This window comes from Podarcis liolepis (genome assembly GCF_965112155.1).
Source record: "Podarcis liolepis genome assembly, chromosome: 15".
Classification (NCBI taxonomy): Eukaryota; Metazoa; Chordata; class Lepidosauria; order Squamata; family Lacertidae; genus Podarcis; species Podarcis liolepis.
Genome location: NC_139566.1, coordinates 33988565 through 34009643, shown reverse-complemented (window position 1 = coordinate 34009643; position 21079 = coordinate 33988565). Strand labels below are relative to the sequence as shown.

The window sequence follows — 21079 nt, the reverse complement described above, 5'->3', positions numbered from 1 at the left end:
TACAGAAATACCAATGGATCAGAAAAGACTATTTATGTATGCAACCACTGCTGCTCGGATGTTACTTGTCCAGAGATGGAAAGAAGACATATTCCCTACCAGGGAAGAATGGCAAATTAAACTGATGAAGTATGCCAAAATGACTGGAAGAATTAGAAATAAGGAAGACCCAAATTTTAATAAGGAATGGGGAAAACATATAATTTATCATTGTAAACAATTAATATTATGAATAGGATTGGAATGAAACTTGTAGTTTAATGTTGACCTATGGTTGTAATGGAGATTTAACAGACTGGGATTAATAGAGAAGTTGCAGGAGGAAAAAAGTTAACATAAGGACCCACAAAGGGGAGGAGGGAAGTTCAGGAGAATCTATGGAATTCTCTTTTTAATTTGGTTGTTTGATAATTGTTTGTAAATTTCAAAATTAAGAAGATTTTATTTTTTAAAAAAGAGAATGTTGAAACCCGCTTAAAGGTTTGTTAGGGTTGGTTTTTTTTAATTGCTGTTAGAATTAAAATCCTGTTCTTGTTTCTCGGAGAATGAATTCTGCTCCGTTAGTTTTCATTGCGACCGATCTTGTGATTACAGTCAGAATGCTTTACAATTGACTCTGGCTGCCTTTGACACCTCACTTAATGAGTTTCTGCTTATTACAACTGATTAGATTTCCCCTCCCTTTTTAATTACACAGTTGACTACTTTTAAACATTGTGTTAAAGACTTAAGAGTGCTTTCTTACTCTTACTTTCTTAGAAGTAAGTCCTATTGAGTTCAGTGGGGTTAGCATTACAACTTTAGTCAACCAACTGATGGAAAGAAATGGCCTCACAACAGAAATGACCCCGAATAATTTTGGTATGGAGGACAGCTACACTTTGCCCGACAGTAACATCCTGGAGTCACAGTTCTCTAGTTTACAAACAACATTTCCTTGTCTCTTTGGCTGCATTCTTCACCAGATCAGGCTAGAAATCTCCACTATACTTTGCTATTAGGGGGCTGAAGCTAAAAAAGAAAAGAAAAAAGTAACAGTCCTGACCTCACCAAAAAAAGTCAATGGCTGAAAAAGTATATTGAACCCAGGGATTCAAGCTCAATGCTGTTGAGCCAAATATTCATGCTAAATACTACCACCATACATTTTTATATCAATGCAGGATCCCAGGATGGTATGCAACATTAAAAAACAAACAAAAGCAAAATTAAACTAGTTAAAACTAAGCTATGATTTCCCTCTCCGCAAAATGCTCAAGGATACAGTCAAACCTTGGTTCTCGAACGGCTCCATTTTTGAACGTTTCAGCTCCCGAATGCCAAAACGCGGAAGTAAATGCTCCAATTTTCGAATGTTTTTTGGAACCCGAACGTCTGCCACGGATTCCGCTTGAGTGCAAGAAGCTCTTGCAACCAATCGGAAGCCACGGCTCAGTTGTTGAACGTTTCAGATGTTGAACGGTCTTCTGGAACGGGTTATGTTTAACAACCAAGGTTTGACTGTACTGGGGAGTCATATTTTGTTATGGCTCCACCACGGAGCTAGAGTCTCTTCCCCCAAAGTGGGCAGGGGAGCCTTGTCCTACCTCAACACAATTGTCACAGACGCTGCAATGGGAACAGCGCGGAGGGCGGTAGAAATGGCAGGTGGCGCACCACTTCATCCGTACTTGGATCCCTTTAATCTCCACGTTCTTGTAGAGCGGAGCTCGGAAGTCGTCGTCTTTATCCTCGTCTTCGTCTGCTGCTCAAAGGTTTCAACCCCGTCCCCGGGAAAGGAGGAGAAAACACATGGTTAGATGGAGGCAGAAGATGGTTAGCGCCAAACCGCTAAGAGCACAGCACAATGTAATACAGTGGGAATCTGCCTGGTACCAAGTCAGACTATTGGAGCATCTAGATCAGTACTTCCTACACTGCCACTGTTGGGTTTTCCAGCAGAGTTCTGTCCCAGCCCCACCTGGAGATGCCAGGGATTGAAGCTTGGACCTTCTGCATGCAAAGAAACTGCTCTAGCGCAGCTCTGGCCCTTCACCACTGTCTAGGCAAGAGGATGCAGTCACTGAACTATAGCCCTACCAGTGAGAGCCAGTGTGGTGTAGTGGTTAAGAGGGGTAGTCTCGTAATCTGGGGAACCGGGTTTGCGTCTCCGCTCCTCCAAATGCAGCTGCTGGGTGACCTTGGGCCAGTCACACTTCTTTGAAGTCTCTCAGCCCCACACACCTCACAGAGTGTTTGTTGTGGGGGAGGAAGGGAAAGGAGAATGTTAGCCGCTTTGAGACTCCTTAAAGGGAGTGAAAGGCAGGATATCAAATCCAAACTCTTCTTCTTCTCTACCAGTGACACACAGCTGGAACGGGGAAGAGAGGAAAGTCCCCGGGCACGCCAGCCTTAAATGTGTTAGGCCACGCCTCCCCGGCACTCCGATTGGCTGGCCGGGGCGGTGACGCGCCCGAGGATTCCCCTGCTCTCGCGGGGGCTGTGAGCCAGCCCCTGCGTGCGTGGGGAGGGGGTGGGCCCGCAACCCCACCTCCTCTCCAGCTCGGAAGTGGCTTTGTCGAATGGCTTGGCTCCCGAACAAATCGGCTCCCGAACGCCACAAACCCTAGAGTAAGTGTTCTGGTTTGCGAACGTTTTTTGGAAGCCGAACTTCCAATGCAGCTTCTGCAGCTTCCAATTGGCTGCAGGAAGCTCCTGCAGCCAATCAGAAGCTGCGCCTTGGTTTTCAAACAGTTCCGGGGGGCGAACGGACTCCCGGAACAGATTAACTATGACAACCAAGGTACCACTGTAGTCTGATCATTGGGAACAGAGGGAATGATACATGAAACTCATGTCTAAACTGTACAGTCACATTCACACCATGTATTTCAAGCACATGGCTTCGCCCAAATAATCCTGGGATCCTGTGGTTTGTTAAGGCTGCTTCTGTTGCCAGGATTCTTTGGGGGGAAGTCATGTGCTTTAAATCTAAGGTGTGGAAGCGCAAATAAATAAATAAAACCCCCAGCACATTAAAAATCAGAATATCAGGGGAGAAGGCTAGGCTAACATAACCTCCTTCCTCACATCCCATTTTATATATTCAGTGTTTTCTGCTCTTAAAAATACATATTCCATGGAGTGCCCACCTGCAGTATAAATTTACCTCCCTCCTCTACCATTTGTGACAGGCTTGGCGTCACTAGGAAATCTCAGCAGAGGTAACGCATTGAATAAAGCCTAAACCCCAGAAAAACAAACATCAGCAGCATTGCACTAAAGGCTCCTGAGAAGGCAGGAACAAGCCGCTAGTTTCATGACTTAAAAGGACAGGCACTTCAAAAGAAAGAGGCTAAGCTATCCAGACAAGAATCTGCATAGTGTTTACCAGCACATCTCCCATCAAACGTGATAAAAGCTGGCATGTTGCATGAGTTGAAGCCAGACACACACGCGAACACACACACCTGACAAGAGCATTTGTCGCTGTTCACAATGGCAATCCATTGCAAATAAACAATGAATGATCCTATTTGGGATACGGGTGACTAACACATCTAAATAACAACAACAATTCCAATATGCCAGAGATGGGGAATCTGTGCACTTCTAAATATTACTGAATTGCAACTCCCATCTGCCCATCCCTGCTATTTACCAATAGTAAACTCACTCTCTGTTTATAGAACACAACTTGGCCAAAATTGCACCATCCAGGAGGGAGGTATCTACATGTTCAGAGGAGCCCCCAAGGGTTACAGAAGTCCATCAATTTGGGTGGGGGGAAACCTAAGTGGCATTAAAAAAACCCCCACCAGTCTGATGAGGACTGAGCATGCTCGATAGCAACAGAACGCAGAGTATCTGTTGCGGGAGGCGGGGGACGGATGGACGGGACAAGACTGGTGATGGTGGGGAGGATGGAACAGGGCACAGCTGGCTGGCTAGAACTCTGAACAGGAGTTCTCCAAACTGCAGATTAAGGCAGTTAACTGATTTTCCTATTAGGGGTATTAATAGTGGCGGAGGGGGGGGGGGATAAAAGCTGGTTGTGCCATTTTGTAGGCTAAAAAACAGTTCCTATCCATGGGCTGTTAGGCTGCTGAACGGAAAATAATATAGTGCAACTGACATTCAGGATTGGTGTGTTGTGTGATAAGCAGACAAAGTGCAATGAGATTGAGTGTTTGGGGGGGAGGATCAGTTAATTTCATTGTACACAGATTGTACATTGACATTAAAGATATTATTATTATTATTATTATTATTATTATTATTATTATTATTATTATCTGTTTGTTTGCCTTCATTCCTTCCTGCCCATATTTTCCCCGAGCCACCCGCCCTCATCCTGTCCAGCTTTACCTCGTGGAAAAACCCCAGGGTCCATGAAGGTCGCCATGCTGAAGTTTGCGAGTACAAACAGGAACACGAGCCCATTGTATAGAGGGATGGCTGGAGAGACGGCTCTTGTTAACCAGGGGCACCTGCATACAAGAGAAAAGCGAGGTTGGAATTAGTCTTAGTTTGTCAAATGATTTGCCTTTGTCAGTGTCTCCCACCCTAGAGCATCTCAACCCGAACACATTTTAATATGGCATTCCCCAAAGGCAAAAGTAGGAGTGAAGCAGAGATGTTGCTGGCATCTGTCCGTCTCGAGAGACAGTGGAGTTTGAAGTCAAATCGCTGGAGAATCACAGCGCCTGCTGTGGCTGCAGAGAGTGGTAACTTGCAACTGCTGCCTCCAGCACTGTTTTCCTGCAAGCCTGGGCAGCATGTATGGAGGTCCTGGGTTACTCAGACGACAAGACCCAAGGTACTACTGTACATCAACTCTGAACGTGCTCTGAATGCACATGCACATGCACATGAATGTTTCTAGCCACTGGGCACTGTCCCCCCCTCAGCCTTGCTGATGTGGTTCAAAGGATGTGGAAGTGCAACCCATCAGGGGAGCGTATATAAGCCGGGAGCAGGGTGGGTCTTGCTGTCGCTGCAACTACTCTGCAAGGCACAGATCCGTGGGGGACAGTGCCCAGTGGCTAGAAACATGTGTGTGCATGTGCACTCAGACCACATTCAGAGTTGATGTACAGTGGTACCTCGGATTACAGACACTTCAGGTTACAGATGCTTCAGGTTACAGATTCTGCTAACCCAGAAATACAGTGGTACCTTGGGTTACATACGCTTCAGGTTACAGACTCCACTAACCCAGAAATATTACCTTGGGTTAAGAACTTTGCTTCAGGATGAGAACAGAAATCGTGCAGTGGCAGCGCAGCAGCAGCAGCGGGAGGCCCCATTAACTAAAGTGGTGCTTCAGGTGAAGAACAGTTTCAGGTTAAGAACGGACCTCCAGAATGAATTAAGTTCTTAACCCGAGGTAGCACTGTAAGTGCTTCTTCATCAATAAAGACTTAACTATCAGACTTCCTTAGCTGGGGCGGGCCAGGGCACCACTGCAAATCCAACCCATTCACACTTGGTTGCAATTCCACCATGGGCAGCTGCTGTTCAGTTTTTTCCTGTGCAACCCTGGCTTGATTTCAAGATGCAAGAATAATCTTGGTTCTTCTTTTGCGGTTGCGGCTTGAACTGAATGCTTTTTTAAAATTTGGCTTCTTTTCCTGACCGCGTGCAAGGGGACTGAAGAAGGTGCCAAAATCAAAAGGCGTTGAGTTCACACTGCAACTGCAAAGGAAGAATCGGGAGCGTGTTCAGAGTGTGCTCCTGGGTCGCCCTTTGTGACTACTGCTTGAACGTTCCCGTGTCTAATGCCGTTATGATGGAAAGGTGTTCCTGGTTTGCCCCAAACGACCTGGCAAGTCAACGTCCGATAACTGGAGGCTCTACCTCTTTAGACTCTGCGGCTAATTAGCTACCCAGTGAAAATTAATAGGCTATTTTTCAATAGGAAATTAGTGCCACCAACTCCATCATGGAAGGAAACCTACAACCATAAACAAATCTGTTCATTTACTGGAGTTGCATATTTGAATGAGTTCACTGAAGTTTAAAGAAAGGACACAGTGAATCATTATTAGTATTAGCCAGAGTTCTTTCGTCTCCACCCTACCATTGTTCCTTGTATAATTTGTTTTCTGGATTTCTTTCTCTTTTTCGTTTTTTTGATAGGGTATAAACTGCGCTGTGAAAAAAAAGAAACTGCTGCAGCTCTGCTGAGAACTGCAGAACTGAGTTCTGAGATAAGCAGTTGTGAATGAAATTGCCAGCTTAAATGCAAAAGGTAAGATAGGAATACTGTATGTTGTTGTTGTTTAGTCGTTTCCGACTCTTCGTGACCCCATGGACCAGAGCACGCCAGGCACTCCTGTCTTCCACTGCCTCCTGCAGTTTAGTCAAACTCATGTTGGTAGCTTCGAGAACATTATCCAACCATCTCGTCCTCTGTCGTTCCCTTCTCCTTGTGCCCTCCATCTTTCCCAACATCAGGGTCTTTTCCAGGGAGTCTTCTCTTCTCATGAGGTGGCCAAAGTATTGGAGTCTCAGGTTCAGGATCTGTCCTTCAGGGCTGATTTCCTTCAGAATGGAGAGGTTTGATCTTCTTGCAGTCCATGGGACTCTCAAGAGTCTCCTCCAGCACCATAATTCAAAGCATCAATTCTTCGGCGATCAGCCTTCTTTATGGTCCAGCTCTCACTTCCATACATCACTACTGGGAAAATATCACTACTGGGAAACATCACTACTGGGTAAACATCACTATCAGGTAAAGCTCTGCCATGTCATTCGGCCGCATGAGGGATGGGGAACCTGCAGCCCTCCAGATGTTGATGAACTAAAGCTCCCATCTTTTGTGGCCACTGGCCATACTCCCAACTGATGGAAGTAGGGACCTGGAAGCAACACCTGGAAGGTACGGGTATCCCATCCCTGCTTTAAAATGTAATCAAGAATAAAGCTTTTTCAAAAAGCTCAGTATAGCTGAGTGGCACAGAGCACACTTTGCATGCTGAAGGTTCTGAGTTCAATGCTTCACATCTTCAGATTGATTTATTTATTACTTTAAAAAGGATCTCGGGTACTAAATGTTGTGCCAAAACTTCTGCCTGAGATAGTTCAGAATTGCTTCCAAACAGTGAAGACATTAACTGGACCACAGGGAGGGAAGATATTTGACTCTGTATACGGCACCTTTTGCCCATCTGGCTAATGGGAATTGTAGCCCAGAATTAAGAATAATAATTTATTATTTATACCCCGCCCATCTGGCTGGGTTTCCCCAGCCACTCTGGGCGGCTTTCAACAAAATATTAAAAGCTTCCCTAAACAGGGCTGCCTTCAGATGTCTTCTAAAAGTCTGGTAGTTGTTTTTCTCTTTGACATCTGGTGGGAGGGCGTTCCACAGGGTGAGTGCCACTGCCAAGAAGGCCCTCTGCCTGGTTCCCTGTAACTTGGCTTCTCGCAATGAGGCAACTGCCAGAAGGCCCTCGGCGCTGGACCTCAGTGTCCGGCAGAACGATGGGGGTGGAGATGCTCCTTCAGGTATACTGGGTCGAGGCTGTTTAGGGCTTTAAAGGTCAGCACCAACACTTTGAATTGTGCTTGGAAACGTACTGGGAGCCAATGTAGCCCAGAGGGCATCAGGTTGGCGAAGCCTGGTATAAAGTATGTTTTTAAGTCTCTAAACCTTCATTTAGGACAGGCATAGGCAAACTCGGCCCTCCAGATGTTTTGGGACTACAACTACCATCATCCCTAGCTAACAGGACCAGTGGGCAGGGATGATGGGAGTTGTAGTCCCAAAACATCTGGAGGGCGAGTTTGCCTATGCCTGATTTAGGAAGTCCTTGAAGAGCTAGTGTTCTAGATTTGCCCAAAAGTCAAATCTAAACACGTGGGGCAATGTTTTTGCCCTATTCACGAATAAAGCAGGGTGGTGGTGTTGCATTTTTGCACAAAATGGTGCGCATGGGGAGGAAAGCAATACCCAACCCTCTCCCCATGCCTCACCTCCCCCCTTATAACTTTCAAGCATTCCTCCCCCTGGCCCGGTTCTATTACTTCAAAACCAAAAAAGGCATCCTCTGTCCTCTGGCAGCAGCCAAGAGAGGAAGGGTCACTGGGAGGCTAAACTTCCTTGCCTCTGACAGTGAACATCATGGCATGGGGAGAGAGGCTCTATCCATTGACTAGTGAAAGAAAGCTGCTTCAATTCATGTTTTCCTCTTCCCTCCTCATTCCCTTTTCCTTTTGTGTCATGCCTATTTGATTCGGAGTCCAATGGCAGACGTTGTCTTATCTCTTGATGTGTGTGCAGCTTTGCAGATGATTTTGATAATGATAATGATAATACTGGCAGTGAGAAAAATGCTTAACAAGCTTCTGTTTTGTTTAAAAAGCAGACGTCTCCATTCCCCACTTTATATGTGAACAGGATAAACTTTTAACACATAGGTGATTGCCTTGCACATCTAGTTTGGGCCAAAGCCGCTTGGTTGTATGAAACTACCTCCCATGCTTGGTAGGCCAGCTGTAACACGCTTTGATTAACAAAGGATTTCCCTGAAATACTTTGGTACAAATTGTTCTTGTGCGGCTGGCCCGAGATGGTACAAACTAGATGATGTGCTTCCCTTCCTCCCACGCCCACAGAATGGGTAACATTTTAAACAAATATTAATAATATTATTACAAATTGCACAGAAATGCCAAAAAGAAAAAGTCTCCGAGAGCAGAAAAGAAAGGGAGTTTCAATTAGGTTAATTGCAAATCACTAGTCTATGACATCGCCAGCATGTGTTCCTTGACATTATGTTGAGTAAATGCATTGTTCCAAAAAAACAGATGAACAATTCCCAGTCACAAACAAATACTTGCCTTGCCCTTGAATTGCTTTCACGAGCATGGATTATAGCAGTAATTTTACGCAAGATCCTAGCAAGCTAAGCCTTCTGCAACCTCTCCCTCATGGTTGGAATTTTCCATGAGTTCCAGTTTTTGGCAATAAGCTTATTTGCAGTTATCTACATCTCTGTCTTCATCCATAGCATCTTTCGGATTATTTTGAGAGGCAAAAACAATAGGCTTTCCTAGTACTTCCTGAATGGTTCTTGCCCTTGAAATCTGAAAGGTTTTAATCCCTTTGAACAGCCACCAATCCTCCTAATGCTTTCAAGGCTAGATTTGAATTGCCGGAGTATCATATTTGACGCACATCTTTTGAGCAGGTGTGTATTGCCAAACCAAATTGGGCCCCCACATTTTGAAGGGCCTCAGAAATAGAAATTTCAGCATGCGGTTATCATGCTACTGTTACAAGGCCATAGCGGGCAGACAAACAAAGCCACTGTTATAAGAGAGCAAGGCCACAGCCGGCAGACGAACAAAGAAGCCTTCAAAAGGAAGAAACATGGAATGTTAGAGATTGGGTAAGAATGTAGACTTTCACTCTCTGTTTATTTAGTCTATAAAAAGTGGGCGCACCCTGATTGGGGTGTGCAGATTGCGAACATATTGCACTGCACCATTTGCTATGCATAAGGTAAAGGTCCAGTCGTGACCGACTCTGGGGTTGCGGCGCTCATCTTGCTTTATTGGCCAAGGGAGCCGGCGTACAGTTTCCAGGTCATGTGGCCAGCATGACTAAGCCGCTTCTGGCGAACCAGAGCAGCACATGGAAACGCCGTTTACCTTCCCGCCAGAGTGGTACCTATTTATCTACTTGCACTTTGACGTGCTTTCAAACTGCTAGGTTGGCAGGAGCAGGGACTGAGCAACGGGAGCTCACCCCGTCGCGGGGATTCGAACCGCCGACCTTCTGATCGGCAAGTCCTAGGCTCTGTGGTTTAACCCACAGCATCACCCGGGTCCCTATTTGCTATGCATATGCAAATCAAATAAACCTGGTTGAAACCTGAATTGGCGTTTGCCTCCCTGTGTGCAGTCTGTGCTCCAGAATATCCAAGTCACATGTGGTCCAACAATTTCACCACCTGATTTACAAGGCAGCAAAATGGTTTTATGCGGCATTTGGTGATTTTTATTTTTTTTAGGAGAAGTAAAAGTTTAGGGGTGGGGATGTACATAAAACAGCCTATGCATCACTCCTCTTAATGGCCAATGACTGGCACCTGCCATTTCCTCCCCAAAATTCCTTTCTGAGGTTTGATGCTGCTACTGCTGGTGCCGCCGCACACAGCAAAGACGAAAGAGAAACAGAAGTGGGCGATTTCACCTCTGAAATACACCGCATTCGGTGCTATGAGTGTTCCTGAATTATGCACATGCATGCATACAGCCAGTCTTATTATAGGTATTTTTACATAGGAACGTAAGGTCATTTCTAATGTTCTCTGTCTGCTAGCACAAGCCTCTGCCCCACCTCAAAACGCACACACACAAAATCTGCAGCAGAAGCAGCAAGAAGTATACACCTGAAATGTTCTAAGTGTTGCATGGAGATTAAACAAAAATAAATCCCTGCCTGCAGGCTCACAAAAGGAAAAAGGAATGAGGACTTCAGAGGAAAGTAGGAATTGGAGCAGAGTGTCCTTTCTGGGTGGAACAGAGGGGTGGCAAACTCCTTATAGCTGCTCCTTCTCTGGCCCACTAGCAGTAGAACTGAATGCAGGCAGGCTATTTATTTATGCATTTATTTATAGATGTGAAAGCATTTCTAAAGTGCTTAATACAGTCATACCTCGGATTACAGACGCTTCGGGTTGCGTGTTTTCGGGTTGTGCACTGTGCAAAACCCGGAAGTACCGGAACAGGTTACTTCTGGGTTACGGCGCTCGCGCAAAAACACTAAAATTGTGCTTTGCACATGCGCAGAAGCGCCAAATCGCAACCCGCGCGTGCGCAGACTCGGCGCTGCGGGTTGCGAACATGTCTCCCACACGGATCACGTTCACAACCCAAGTGTTCACTGTATTCAAAAAAATTTCTAGGGGGTGTACCATATCAAAACAAACAATATGATCAAAACCAAAACACAATGTACAACACAAGCATATTAAGCCTGTTTTGGGGTCACTGCCCTACAACATCCTGCAGGGCAAGTTGCCAAGAGAGGAATTTTCCCAAATGAGCTAAGGCATGGGTAGGCAAGCTAAGGCCCAGGGACTGGATCCGGCCCAATCGCCTTCTAAATCTGGCCCGTGGACGGTCCGGGAATCAGCGTGTTTTTACATGAGTAGAATGTTTACATATTAAAAACTTCCCTGAACAGGGCTGCCTTAAGATGTCTTCTGAATGTCAGGTAATTATTTATCTCTTTGACATCTGCTGGGAGAGCGTTCCACAGGGCGGGCGCCACTACCGAGAAGGCCCTCTGCCTGGTTCCCTGTAGCCTCACTTCTCATAATGAGGAAACTGCCAGAAGGCCCTCGGCGCTGGATCTCAGTGTCCGGGCTGAACGATGGGGGTGGAGGCGCTCCTTCAGGTATACAGGACCGAGGCCATTTAGGGCTTTAAAGGTCAGCACCAACACTTTGAATTGTGCTCAGAAACGTACTGGGAGCCAATGCAGATCTCTCAGAACCGGTGTTATGTGGTCTCTGCGGCCACTCCCAGTCACCAGTCTAGCTGCCGCATTCTGGATTAATTGCAGTTTCCGGGTCACCTTCAAAGGTAGCCCCACGTAGAGCGCGTTGCAGTAGTCCAAGCGGGAGATAACTACAGCATGCATACTAAATGCAGTCCCATGTTCTGTTTATTTTAGTCTGCAGTTTCGGCACCCTTCAGCACAGCTTTTCTCTCCTTTCCCAACCTCCTTTCCTCCAGGAAATGTCACAAGTGACTGCCTGTTAAAACCTGACTTCTCCCACTCATTTGGCAGAGCAAACTTCAAAAGGCTGGTTGGCTGCCTGTACGGAGAAAGGAAGCTTTGTTTTGGTTAACATGCAACCCGGCTCCCTTAACCAACTAGGAATTTTGATGTGGAGACAGGGGCATTCGGACATTCTTTTTCAACCTGTACCTCCTGCCTTTCCTTCAGAGAGCTTTCTCAGTTCACTCTGGCGGGGTAACTTTAGCGGGAGAGCAAATCTTATCAATTGCTTGTATTGTTTCACTCAGCCGCCGCCAACTCAGTGCCCACCAGATGTTTGGGGCTGCATCTCCCATCAGGTCCTGACATCCAGCTTGGCTTTGAGGAGGCCCCACCAGGCACCTCAACCCATAGGCCTAATTGCAACGATGGTGAATGACCTTGGAGAAGCCAGAGATTAACTGCCAGGAGACATAGCTGTCAATTTACAGATTTGAAAATAAGGGGCCAGCAGCCTTGAAAATAAGGGACCAGCTGCCAAAATAAGGGACCTGCAGCCTCACCTGTTCCAGGCATTCCAGTCCTCCTGCAGTCTGGTCAAACTCATGCTGGTAGCTTCGAGAACACTGTCCAACCAACTTTGTAACCAGAGGTTCAACTGAATAGAATCTGAATCACATGCACCACAAGGCCTATGCAGCCTCAACTTAAGATGGCTCCCCGGCCTGGCTTTGCACTGCAAAGTTTGCAGCAGCACATGCAACAAAATGGCGTCCAGCATTCAAAAACCCTCTCAGCTTGCATTAACTAGCCACACACAAGGCATGCAAGCTCCACCCCCCAGTCGTTCTTAGACTTCTTATTGGGTGAGCAACACAGCCAAGCAACACAGTTGGAGCCTCCCTCCTCCCTGGCCGGCATGGAGGGAGGGAGAGGAGCTGCTTCCTTTGAAATTTAAGAGGCATCATTTAAGGGACATTTAAGGGACATCCATCAATAAGGGACAGCAGCGGGACATGGCGCTGGAATAAGGGACTGTCCCTTCAAATAAGGGACACTTGACAGCTATGCCAGGAGAACATAGCAAGGGATATTATGGTGGGTTTCTTCTCTGCAAAGCCACAGCTCACCTGGCATGACTGCCGCCTCAAGCCTCCCAATCTCCCACAGAAGCTATTTCACTCTTCACACTGCTGCACCAGCAATGCTAATTTCTTTCTTGTAAACACACACACACACACACACACACACACACACACACACACTGAAGCAAAGGCTAGCTGGCTGGCTGGCCAATAACAGCAGGGCATTCAGCTATGCCTAATTCTGGTAACCAACAGCCTAAAGCATGAATAGAGAATCACTTTTCAGCTCAAGGGCCACATTCCATTCTGGACAGGCTTCCAAGGGCCACATGTCAGGGGCCAGAGGCAAACGTGAGGACAGCAATAAAAGTGAATTTTTCCGTTGTGCATTAGGTCTTCACATTCACACATCCTTGTCTATCCTCCATCTAGACCACTAAGAAGCATCCTTAAGAGTTCAAGGACACACTCCAGCAAGCAAAAGCACTCAGGGTGTTAAGTAGGGACAGTGATGGGTGTGACACACAAGGGCATGTGTCCTGGAAGAATCCAGAGCACCCAAACACAAACTGAGTCTTCCTGATTGTAGTAGTAGTAGTAGTAGAAGAAGAAGAAGAAGAAGAAGAAGAAGAAGAAGAAAAAGAAAAAGAAAAAGAAAAAGAAGATTGGATTTGATATCCCACTTTAACACTGCTGCTGTGGGTTAAACCACAGAGCCTAGGACTTGCCGATCAGAAGGTTGGCTGTTCAAATCCCTGCGATGGGGTAAGCTCCCGTTGCTTGGTCCCTGCTCCTGCCCACCTAGCAGTTCGAAAGCACGTCAAAGTGCAAATAGATAAATAGGTACTGCTCCGGCGGGAAGGTAAACGGTGTTTCCGTGCACTGCTCTGGTTCGCCAGAAGCGGCTTAGTCATGCTGGCCACATGACCCGGAAGCTGTACGCCGGCTCCCTCGGCCAATAAAGCGAGATGAGCGCCGCAACCCCAGAATCGTTCACAATTGGACCTAATGGTCAGGGGTCCCTTTACTTTTAAGGAGTCTCAAAGCAGCTAACAATCTCCTTTCCCTTCCTCCTCCACAACAGACACTCTGTGAGGTGAGTGAGGCTGAGAGACTTCAAAGAAGTGTGACTAGCCCAAGGTCACCCAGCAGCTGCATGTGGAGGAGCGGGGAACTGAACCTGGTTCACCAGATTACGAGTCCACCACTCTTAACCACTACACCACACTGGCTCAGGTCCAATATACCAGCACCCTGCTTTGCACAACGGCAAATTAGATGCCTCCAAGGATCCCACAAGCAGGAAGTAAATGCAACAGCCTATCCATACTGTCTGCCCCCCAGCAGCTGGCATTCAGCAGTCTATTGCCTTGAAACATGGAGGTTCTATTTTGCCAAACAGCCATTGATCATATCCTCATTTTTAAATTGGTCTAGTACTGGGGGTGGGGGGGCAAATCAGTACTCCTCCCCACATCATGTGAATTCGATAAGTTAACTATGGAGCGTATGGTAAATGCAAAGATGAGAAGATCTTACACTGCCTTTAAAGGAGAAGTGGGGAAAACTGTTGCCCTCCAATTTGCTGTTGGGACTCCAGTGTCCATCTGCTCCAGCCAGCAGGGCCAGAGGTCAGGGATGATGGGAGTTGAAGTCCCATAACATTCACAGCAACATCAGAAGCAGATATAGGGTAGCCCGACCGGTTCGTCCACACTAGGTGCTGAGCCGGGAAGGCGCCGCAGGAGGCACTGCAACAACAGCAAACAACGGAAGGGGCATCAAATTTTGGCATCGCACAGGGCGCCGCTGAGATTTTAAAGCCCAATGTCCTCCACTGGGGCCACTGATTCACCATCTCTGCTCTAGAAAAATGGTCGTGATTGAGATGTTGAGTCCTGTATGTATTGTTCATCATCATGTTGGCTTTACAATGTCACACTGCGTACCTTAATGTGTGAGTAAACGTGTGTGTGATATTATCTCGATCTTGATATATCTCCTCCAAGTTTCCCTGTTTTCCAGGGACAGTCCTGGATTCACAGAAGCCATCCCGGTTTCTGATTTGATCCTGGAATGTCCCACTTTTCCTTAGGACGTCCCTATTTTCATCAGATAAATGTTGGAGGGTGTGGAGTTATGCAATCCCCAAGTCAAGGAGATAAGTAACATAACCTTTAGAAGACATCTGAAAGCAGCCCTGTATAGAGAAGTTTTTAAAAGTTTTATGTTTTATTATGTTTTTATATATGTTGGAAGCTGTCCAGATTGATTGGGGTAAACCAGTCAGATGGACAGGGAATAATAATAATAATAATAATAATAATAATAATAATAATAATAGTAATAATAATGGCTTTTTTTAGCAGGAACTTCAGGTGGGCAGCACTGCCATTCTAAGAGAACAAAGGAGGTGTTCATGAAGAGTTCTGGCTCCTCTTTTTCTAGAAAAATAGCACTAATAATACTAATAATAGGACGTCCCCATTTTCATCGGAGAAATGTTGGAGGGTATGTATCTATGTATGTCTACATCCTAATGAAGGTAATGATTGGTTCCTTCCAAATAAACCCTGTGGTTTTGAGTTCTAACACTACCACCAACTTTACAAAGGAAATCTCCATGCACCCATCCTTCAGATTCAAGATTTGCAAAGTGGGCTAACAAATCAGGATCTTCTGAATGCTGCAGTTGCGTTTGGAGATCAATCTAATTAATACAAAGCATAACACACTCTGGAGTGTTGCTTGTATCCTTAATTCCTTTTGAAATTCCTGTTTTACATAAACATATTACCATATTTAGATATGATTTAGGGACGACTGGCCTAGAAAATGACGGGAGGCAAGTGTTGAGAGTCATTAAACAAGATCTGGCAAACAATAGGGAAGCCATTTATTCTCTCTCTACCACATTTTGAAGGGTATTTGTGTGCATTAGAAACTGAAATTCCACGCTTACATTTAATGTAATGAATGCTAACATTTGTGCTTCTCAGGAAACACATGGGGGACTTTGTCTCTGTAAGTCGAACCAATTTGGCTTTGAAGCAGGAAATCATATCTAGCATTTGGGCTCTGTTGGTAAAAGCAAATACTTAAAAAACACCCAGCTTGTCTCAGCTTTTTGATTTGAATGAAAACTGTCCTATAGGAAATGACATTTGGGTAGGGAGGTGCACCCACACCCAGCAGCCTTTTGCTGATGCCTACCCAGTTCAACATCTTCAGATATGCAGATGACACAACCTTGATGGCAGAAAGTGAGGAGGAATTAAAGAACTTTTTAATGAGGGTGAAAGAGGAGAGCGCAAAATATTGGTCTGAAGCTCAACATCAAAAAAACAAAGATCATGGCCACTGGTCCCATCACCTCCTGGCAAATAGAAGGGGAAGAAATGGAGGCAGTGAGGGATTTTACTTTCTTGGGTTCCATGATCACTGCAGATGGTGACAGCTGTCACAAAATTAAAAGACGCCTGCTTCTTGGGAGAAAAGCAATGACAAACCTAGACAGCATCTTAAAAACCAGAGACATCACCTTGCCAACAAAGGTCCGTATAGTTAAAGCTATGGTTTTCCCAGTAGTGATGTATGGAAGTGAGAGCTGGACCATAAAGAAGGCTGATCGCCAAAGAATGGATGCTTTTGAATTATGGTGCTGGAGGAGACTCTTGAGAGCCCCATGGACTGCAAGAAGATCAAACCGATCCATTCTTAAGGAAATCAGCCCTGAATCCTCACTGTAAGGACAGATCCTGAAGCTGAGGCTCCAATACTTTGGCCACCTCATGAGAAGAGAAGACTCCCTGGAAAAGACCCTGATGTTGGGAAAGATGGAGGGCACAAGGAGAAGGGGATGACAGAGGACGAGACGGTTGGACAGTGTTCTCGAAGCTACCAGCATGAGTTTGACCAAACTGCAGGAGGCAGTGGAAGACAGGAGAGCCTGGCGTGCTCTGGTCCATGGGGTCACGAAGAGTCGGACACGACTAAATGACTAAACAACAACAACAACCCAGTCCTCACCCACTTGGCAAAAAACAAAAAGGTTTCTAACCTTCTGGTGCTTTGAGTGGCACTAGGTGACCAGATCCCATCCCCATTTTAATTTTGCACAGTGACTTGCACTCCCCCATGGGTGGGTTTGGGGTAGGGTTGCCACCTTTGGTCAGGCAAAACATGGGACAGGTCAGGCAATTCACCATCCAGCTATAGATAAACGCACAGGGTCCAGTTCTGCACACATGATCCCCAGCCAGATCAGGGAGTCTATCTGTAATACAACTGCCTACAACCTTCTCACTGTTTCTTTTTAGATGGCCGATTCAGTGCCCTGAAGGCTGAAAGCATTTTCTATAAAGGTAGATCGAAAGCAAAGGCAAGCGCCAAGGAATGTCAGTTCATCGCTAACACTGATTCAGGATGAAGCCTAGACCGTGTAGGCCGAATTAGACTATATCAAAGTAGAAATATAAGTCACACCACCCATTAGCAGAAAACTTGCTGAATGCGGTTATCTATTACTAAAGGTTGTTGTTGTGATTGTTGTTATTTTTAAAGAGCAGGTGAAGGGGAGCAAAGTACCTTTCAGGAAAAGGGAGCTAGATGCACCATCCCCTGAGGTTCAACTCTATCCAATTTAACCCTGTTTAATTATTCAAATCAGCTGGGCTGAATAGAAATTCGCTGCAGTTTAATAAGATATGATGGGTTTCGGTGGAGCGTTCCATTACAACCTGGACCCTTTCCAAATACTAGTGATGTTGGTTCAGTATACTGCAGATCGGGTAAGGCGAATCGATTGAAAACGCAAGAGAAGAGAGCTGCTCTTAGTAAGGAAAGTCTGATCAGAGCTCTGTCTCACCACCAAGTAGAAACCGCACACAAAAGAAGCTTCTCAACAATGCAACTGCTGAGTGCAACAGACTGGTCCTCGATCCCTTTTTTTAAAATGGCACCCCATCTTAGAATATCACCTCCTACTACGCAATGTTGCACTGGCGGTTTTATTTCTCCTGCATAGCAAATTATGTGTATAAAAAAATCAGCCTTCTTCAAGCTGGTGCCCTACAGATGTTATGGACTACAACTCGCAGCAGCCGAGGTGTATATTTGGGGGCCCTGTTTGGTAAAGTATTCTCTGCATTTCCCCCATTCTTTCTGGAATTCTTGTTGGAATTCTTTTTAGGAACGCTTGGCTTTCTGCCAAGCTATCCTATTAAACCTTTCATGGTGCAAGGTACGTAGTTAAATGTGCAAGTTTTGCAGGTGCCCCTTTTTATGTACTGAAGTTCTCACCCTGGGCCAGCAGGGGGATACTGTAGATAGTTTTCACTCAGGTCCACATATGCAAATAAGGGATTGAAAGTGACGTTCAGTGATTGGATAGTTACAGAAAGTGGTTACTGTTGCGTTGTAGTGGAGCTCTATATAAGCAGACTGGCTGAACCCTTCAGTTCAGTTCTCTTCTGGCCTGTGAATAAACAAGAGCTGTTTGAAGAATCACTGTGTTGTTTGATATGCTCACCCACAACTTAACACCCCTGCTCCGTTGGCTGACTCTTAATTGCTACTTTAGCAGTGCTATGAAAAGGAAAGTGAGAACGTGGCAGCGGAATCAAATATCCATTTTCACTGTTTGAGTTTTAAGCCGCTGAAACAATTCAAAATTCTTGCATCTGTAACCAACTTTGTTGTCTTATCTATTACATCAGCTGTGGTTGGCAGGCTATGCTGGCAGGGCAATGGGGGCACAGGCAGGTTCCCAATGCTGAGCACTGCTGCTGCTCTCGGAGAGGGGAAGAAGAAGAAGAAGAAGAAGAAGAAGAAGAAGAAGAAGAAGAAGAAGAGAGGAGGAGGAGGAGGAGGAGGAGTTTGGACTTGACATCCTGCCTTTCATTCCCCTTAAGGAGTCTCAAACCGGCTAACAATCTCCTTTCCCTTCCTCACCCACAACAAACACTCTGTGAGGTGAGTGAGACTGAGAGACTTCAGAGAAGTGTGACTAGCCCAAGGTCACCCAGCAGCTGCATGTGGAGGAGAGGAGACGCGAACCCGGTTCCCCAGATTACGAATCTAGTGCTCTTAACCACTATACCACACTGGCTCTCCAGTGCAGGGCAGGAGAGGTGGCAGAGTCAATCTGACAGTACTGCCACTGCGCTGGCACCTCCGTGAGCTCCCCACACCTCTCTGCTCTCAGTAGGCGGCAGCCAGTAAGCCAATGAACACATGCGAGTATCTCAAACAACGGCAAGCTCCTACCTACGCCAACATACAGCAGTTCAGTAGCAACATTTAATGTGTTTCACATTCTCCATGGTTCAAAAATGACACTGAGCAGGCATGTGGATTTCTTAATAAGGCATTCTTATCACAAAGCAAAGGGCGGGGAGGAAACGAGGCTCGCCGGTCTCCCTGGGATTCGGGAAAATAATATATTCTGGAGGGAAGTAATTATAATTACACATGCTGCTGATCACAGAGAAAACCAGGAGCTTCAAGAGAGTGGGTCACAATGCAAAGTCTGCAGCGAAAGAGTTTAACAAAGCTAAGCTAACCAGATTTATTTTTGCTCACTGTAACTAATCTCTGAACAGAGAATGCAATTTGGTTATTATAAACCAAATTGCTTGATTACCAGTAGGGAAACTGGGGTAGGAAAAGCTAGGGCACTCACCCTTTGTGCCACTGTTGGCATTGCCAGGCACTTGACAAAGCCCAGGTTTAAGAAGGAATACACTGCCAACTCTGGAGCCCTCTGTCCCAGCTGCTGTTCCTTGTAGCCAATGGAGCCTCTGTTTACCTCTGTTTGGGTCAATGGAGCGCTGCCCCAATAATCTCAGTCCAGAGGTGAGTTTAGGGGAGCACGACCAGTTCGGTCACACTGGGTTCAGGGGGCCTCGGGGCACTGCAACCAGGGCTTTTTTTCAGCCAGAACTCAGTTCCAGCACCACCCAGGTAGGCGCCAGTGGTACCTCAGGTTACAAACACCTTGGGTTACAAACACTTCGGGTTACAGACTCCGCTAACCCGGAAGTAGTACCTTGGGTTAAGAACTTTACCTCAGGATGAGAACAGAAATCGCGTGGTGGCAGCGTGGCGGCAGCGGGAAGCCCCATTAGCAGGAGGCCCCATTAGTCTCAGGTTAAGAATGGATTCGGGTTAAGAATGGACCCCCGGAACGAATTAAGTTCATAACCAGAGTTTTCAAAGGCACAGCCTCACTTGGCTCTCAAAGCAGCAGTCTCACGGGGATTCTCTCTCTCTCTCTCTCTCTCTCTCTCTCTCACACACACACACACACACAGACACTCGTAATCCCCCACCCCAATTTTACACCTCAAAATAAACATTTTACATAATATTATATATCCAGTTACTTCTCTCCTCCTTCCATGGTCCATTTTGCTTATTTATCATTCCTTCATATTTTACTTTAACCATTTTAATCTTACATCACTCCAATATTAATTACACTGTTGAATTTATCTTAATGCTGCCAGGGCTTTTGCCCTTATACAATTATTTCCCATATACAGTGGTGCCTCGGGTTAAGTACTTAATTCGTTCCGGAGCTCCGTACTTAACCTGAAACTGTTCTTAACCTGAAGCACCACTTTAACTAATTGGGCCTCCCGCTGCTGCCGCACAATTTCTGTTCTCATCCTGAAATAAGTTCTTAACCTGAAGCACTATTTCTGGGTTAGCAGAGTCTGTAACCTGAGGCGTATGTAACCTGAAGCGTATGTAACCCGAGGTACCACTGTCCTCAATACATATTTTCCACTCTTCTTTGAATACATGTTCTACTTGCTCTCTTGTTCTAAGTGCTAAACCTGCTAGTTCTGCACATCATAACACAGGGGTCAGCAAACTTTTTTCAGCAGGGAGCTGGTCCACTGTCCCTCAGACTTTGTGGGGGGCCGGGCTATATTTTGGAGGGGGGAAATGAACGAATTCCTATGCCCCACAAATAACCCAGAAATGCATTTTAAATAAAAGGGCACATTCTACTCATGTAAAAACACACTGATTCCCGGACTATCCATGGGCCAGATTTAGAAGGCAATTGGGCCAGATCCAGCCCCTGGGCCTTAGTTTGCCTACCCATGTCCTAAAATCTTAAGTTGCCAATCCTCCTTGCCTGGGACCCCCCATCACCTTCCATTTTTGGGGCTAACAAAACTCGCACAGCGTCTCATAGGGATTCGAACTGGCAACCTTAGAATTAGAAAGCATCTGCTCAGGTGTTACTGACTTGAGGATGTCA

General features: G+C 45.9%; 1 protein-coding gene across 1 annotated transcript in view; it reads right to left on the bottom strand.

The window, feature by feature from the left end:
• Positions 1-21079, bottom strand: part of ZDHHC8 (zDHHC palmitoyltransferase 8) — a 134294-nt gene that overhangs the window by 35127 nt on the left and 78088 nt on the right. Inside the window, exons 2-3 of the mRNA XM_083479038.1 lie at positions 4348-4469; positions 1587-1744 (exon numbers count right to left, since the gene is read on the bottom strand). Of these exons, the coding sequence (XP_083335164.1) occupies positions 1587-1744; positions 4348-4469 (280 nt within the window). The remainder of the gene's footprint in view (positions 1-1586; positions 1745-4347; positions 4470-21079) is intronic.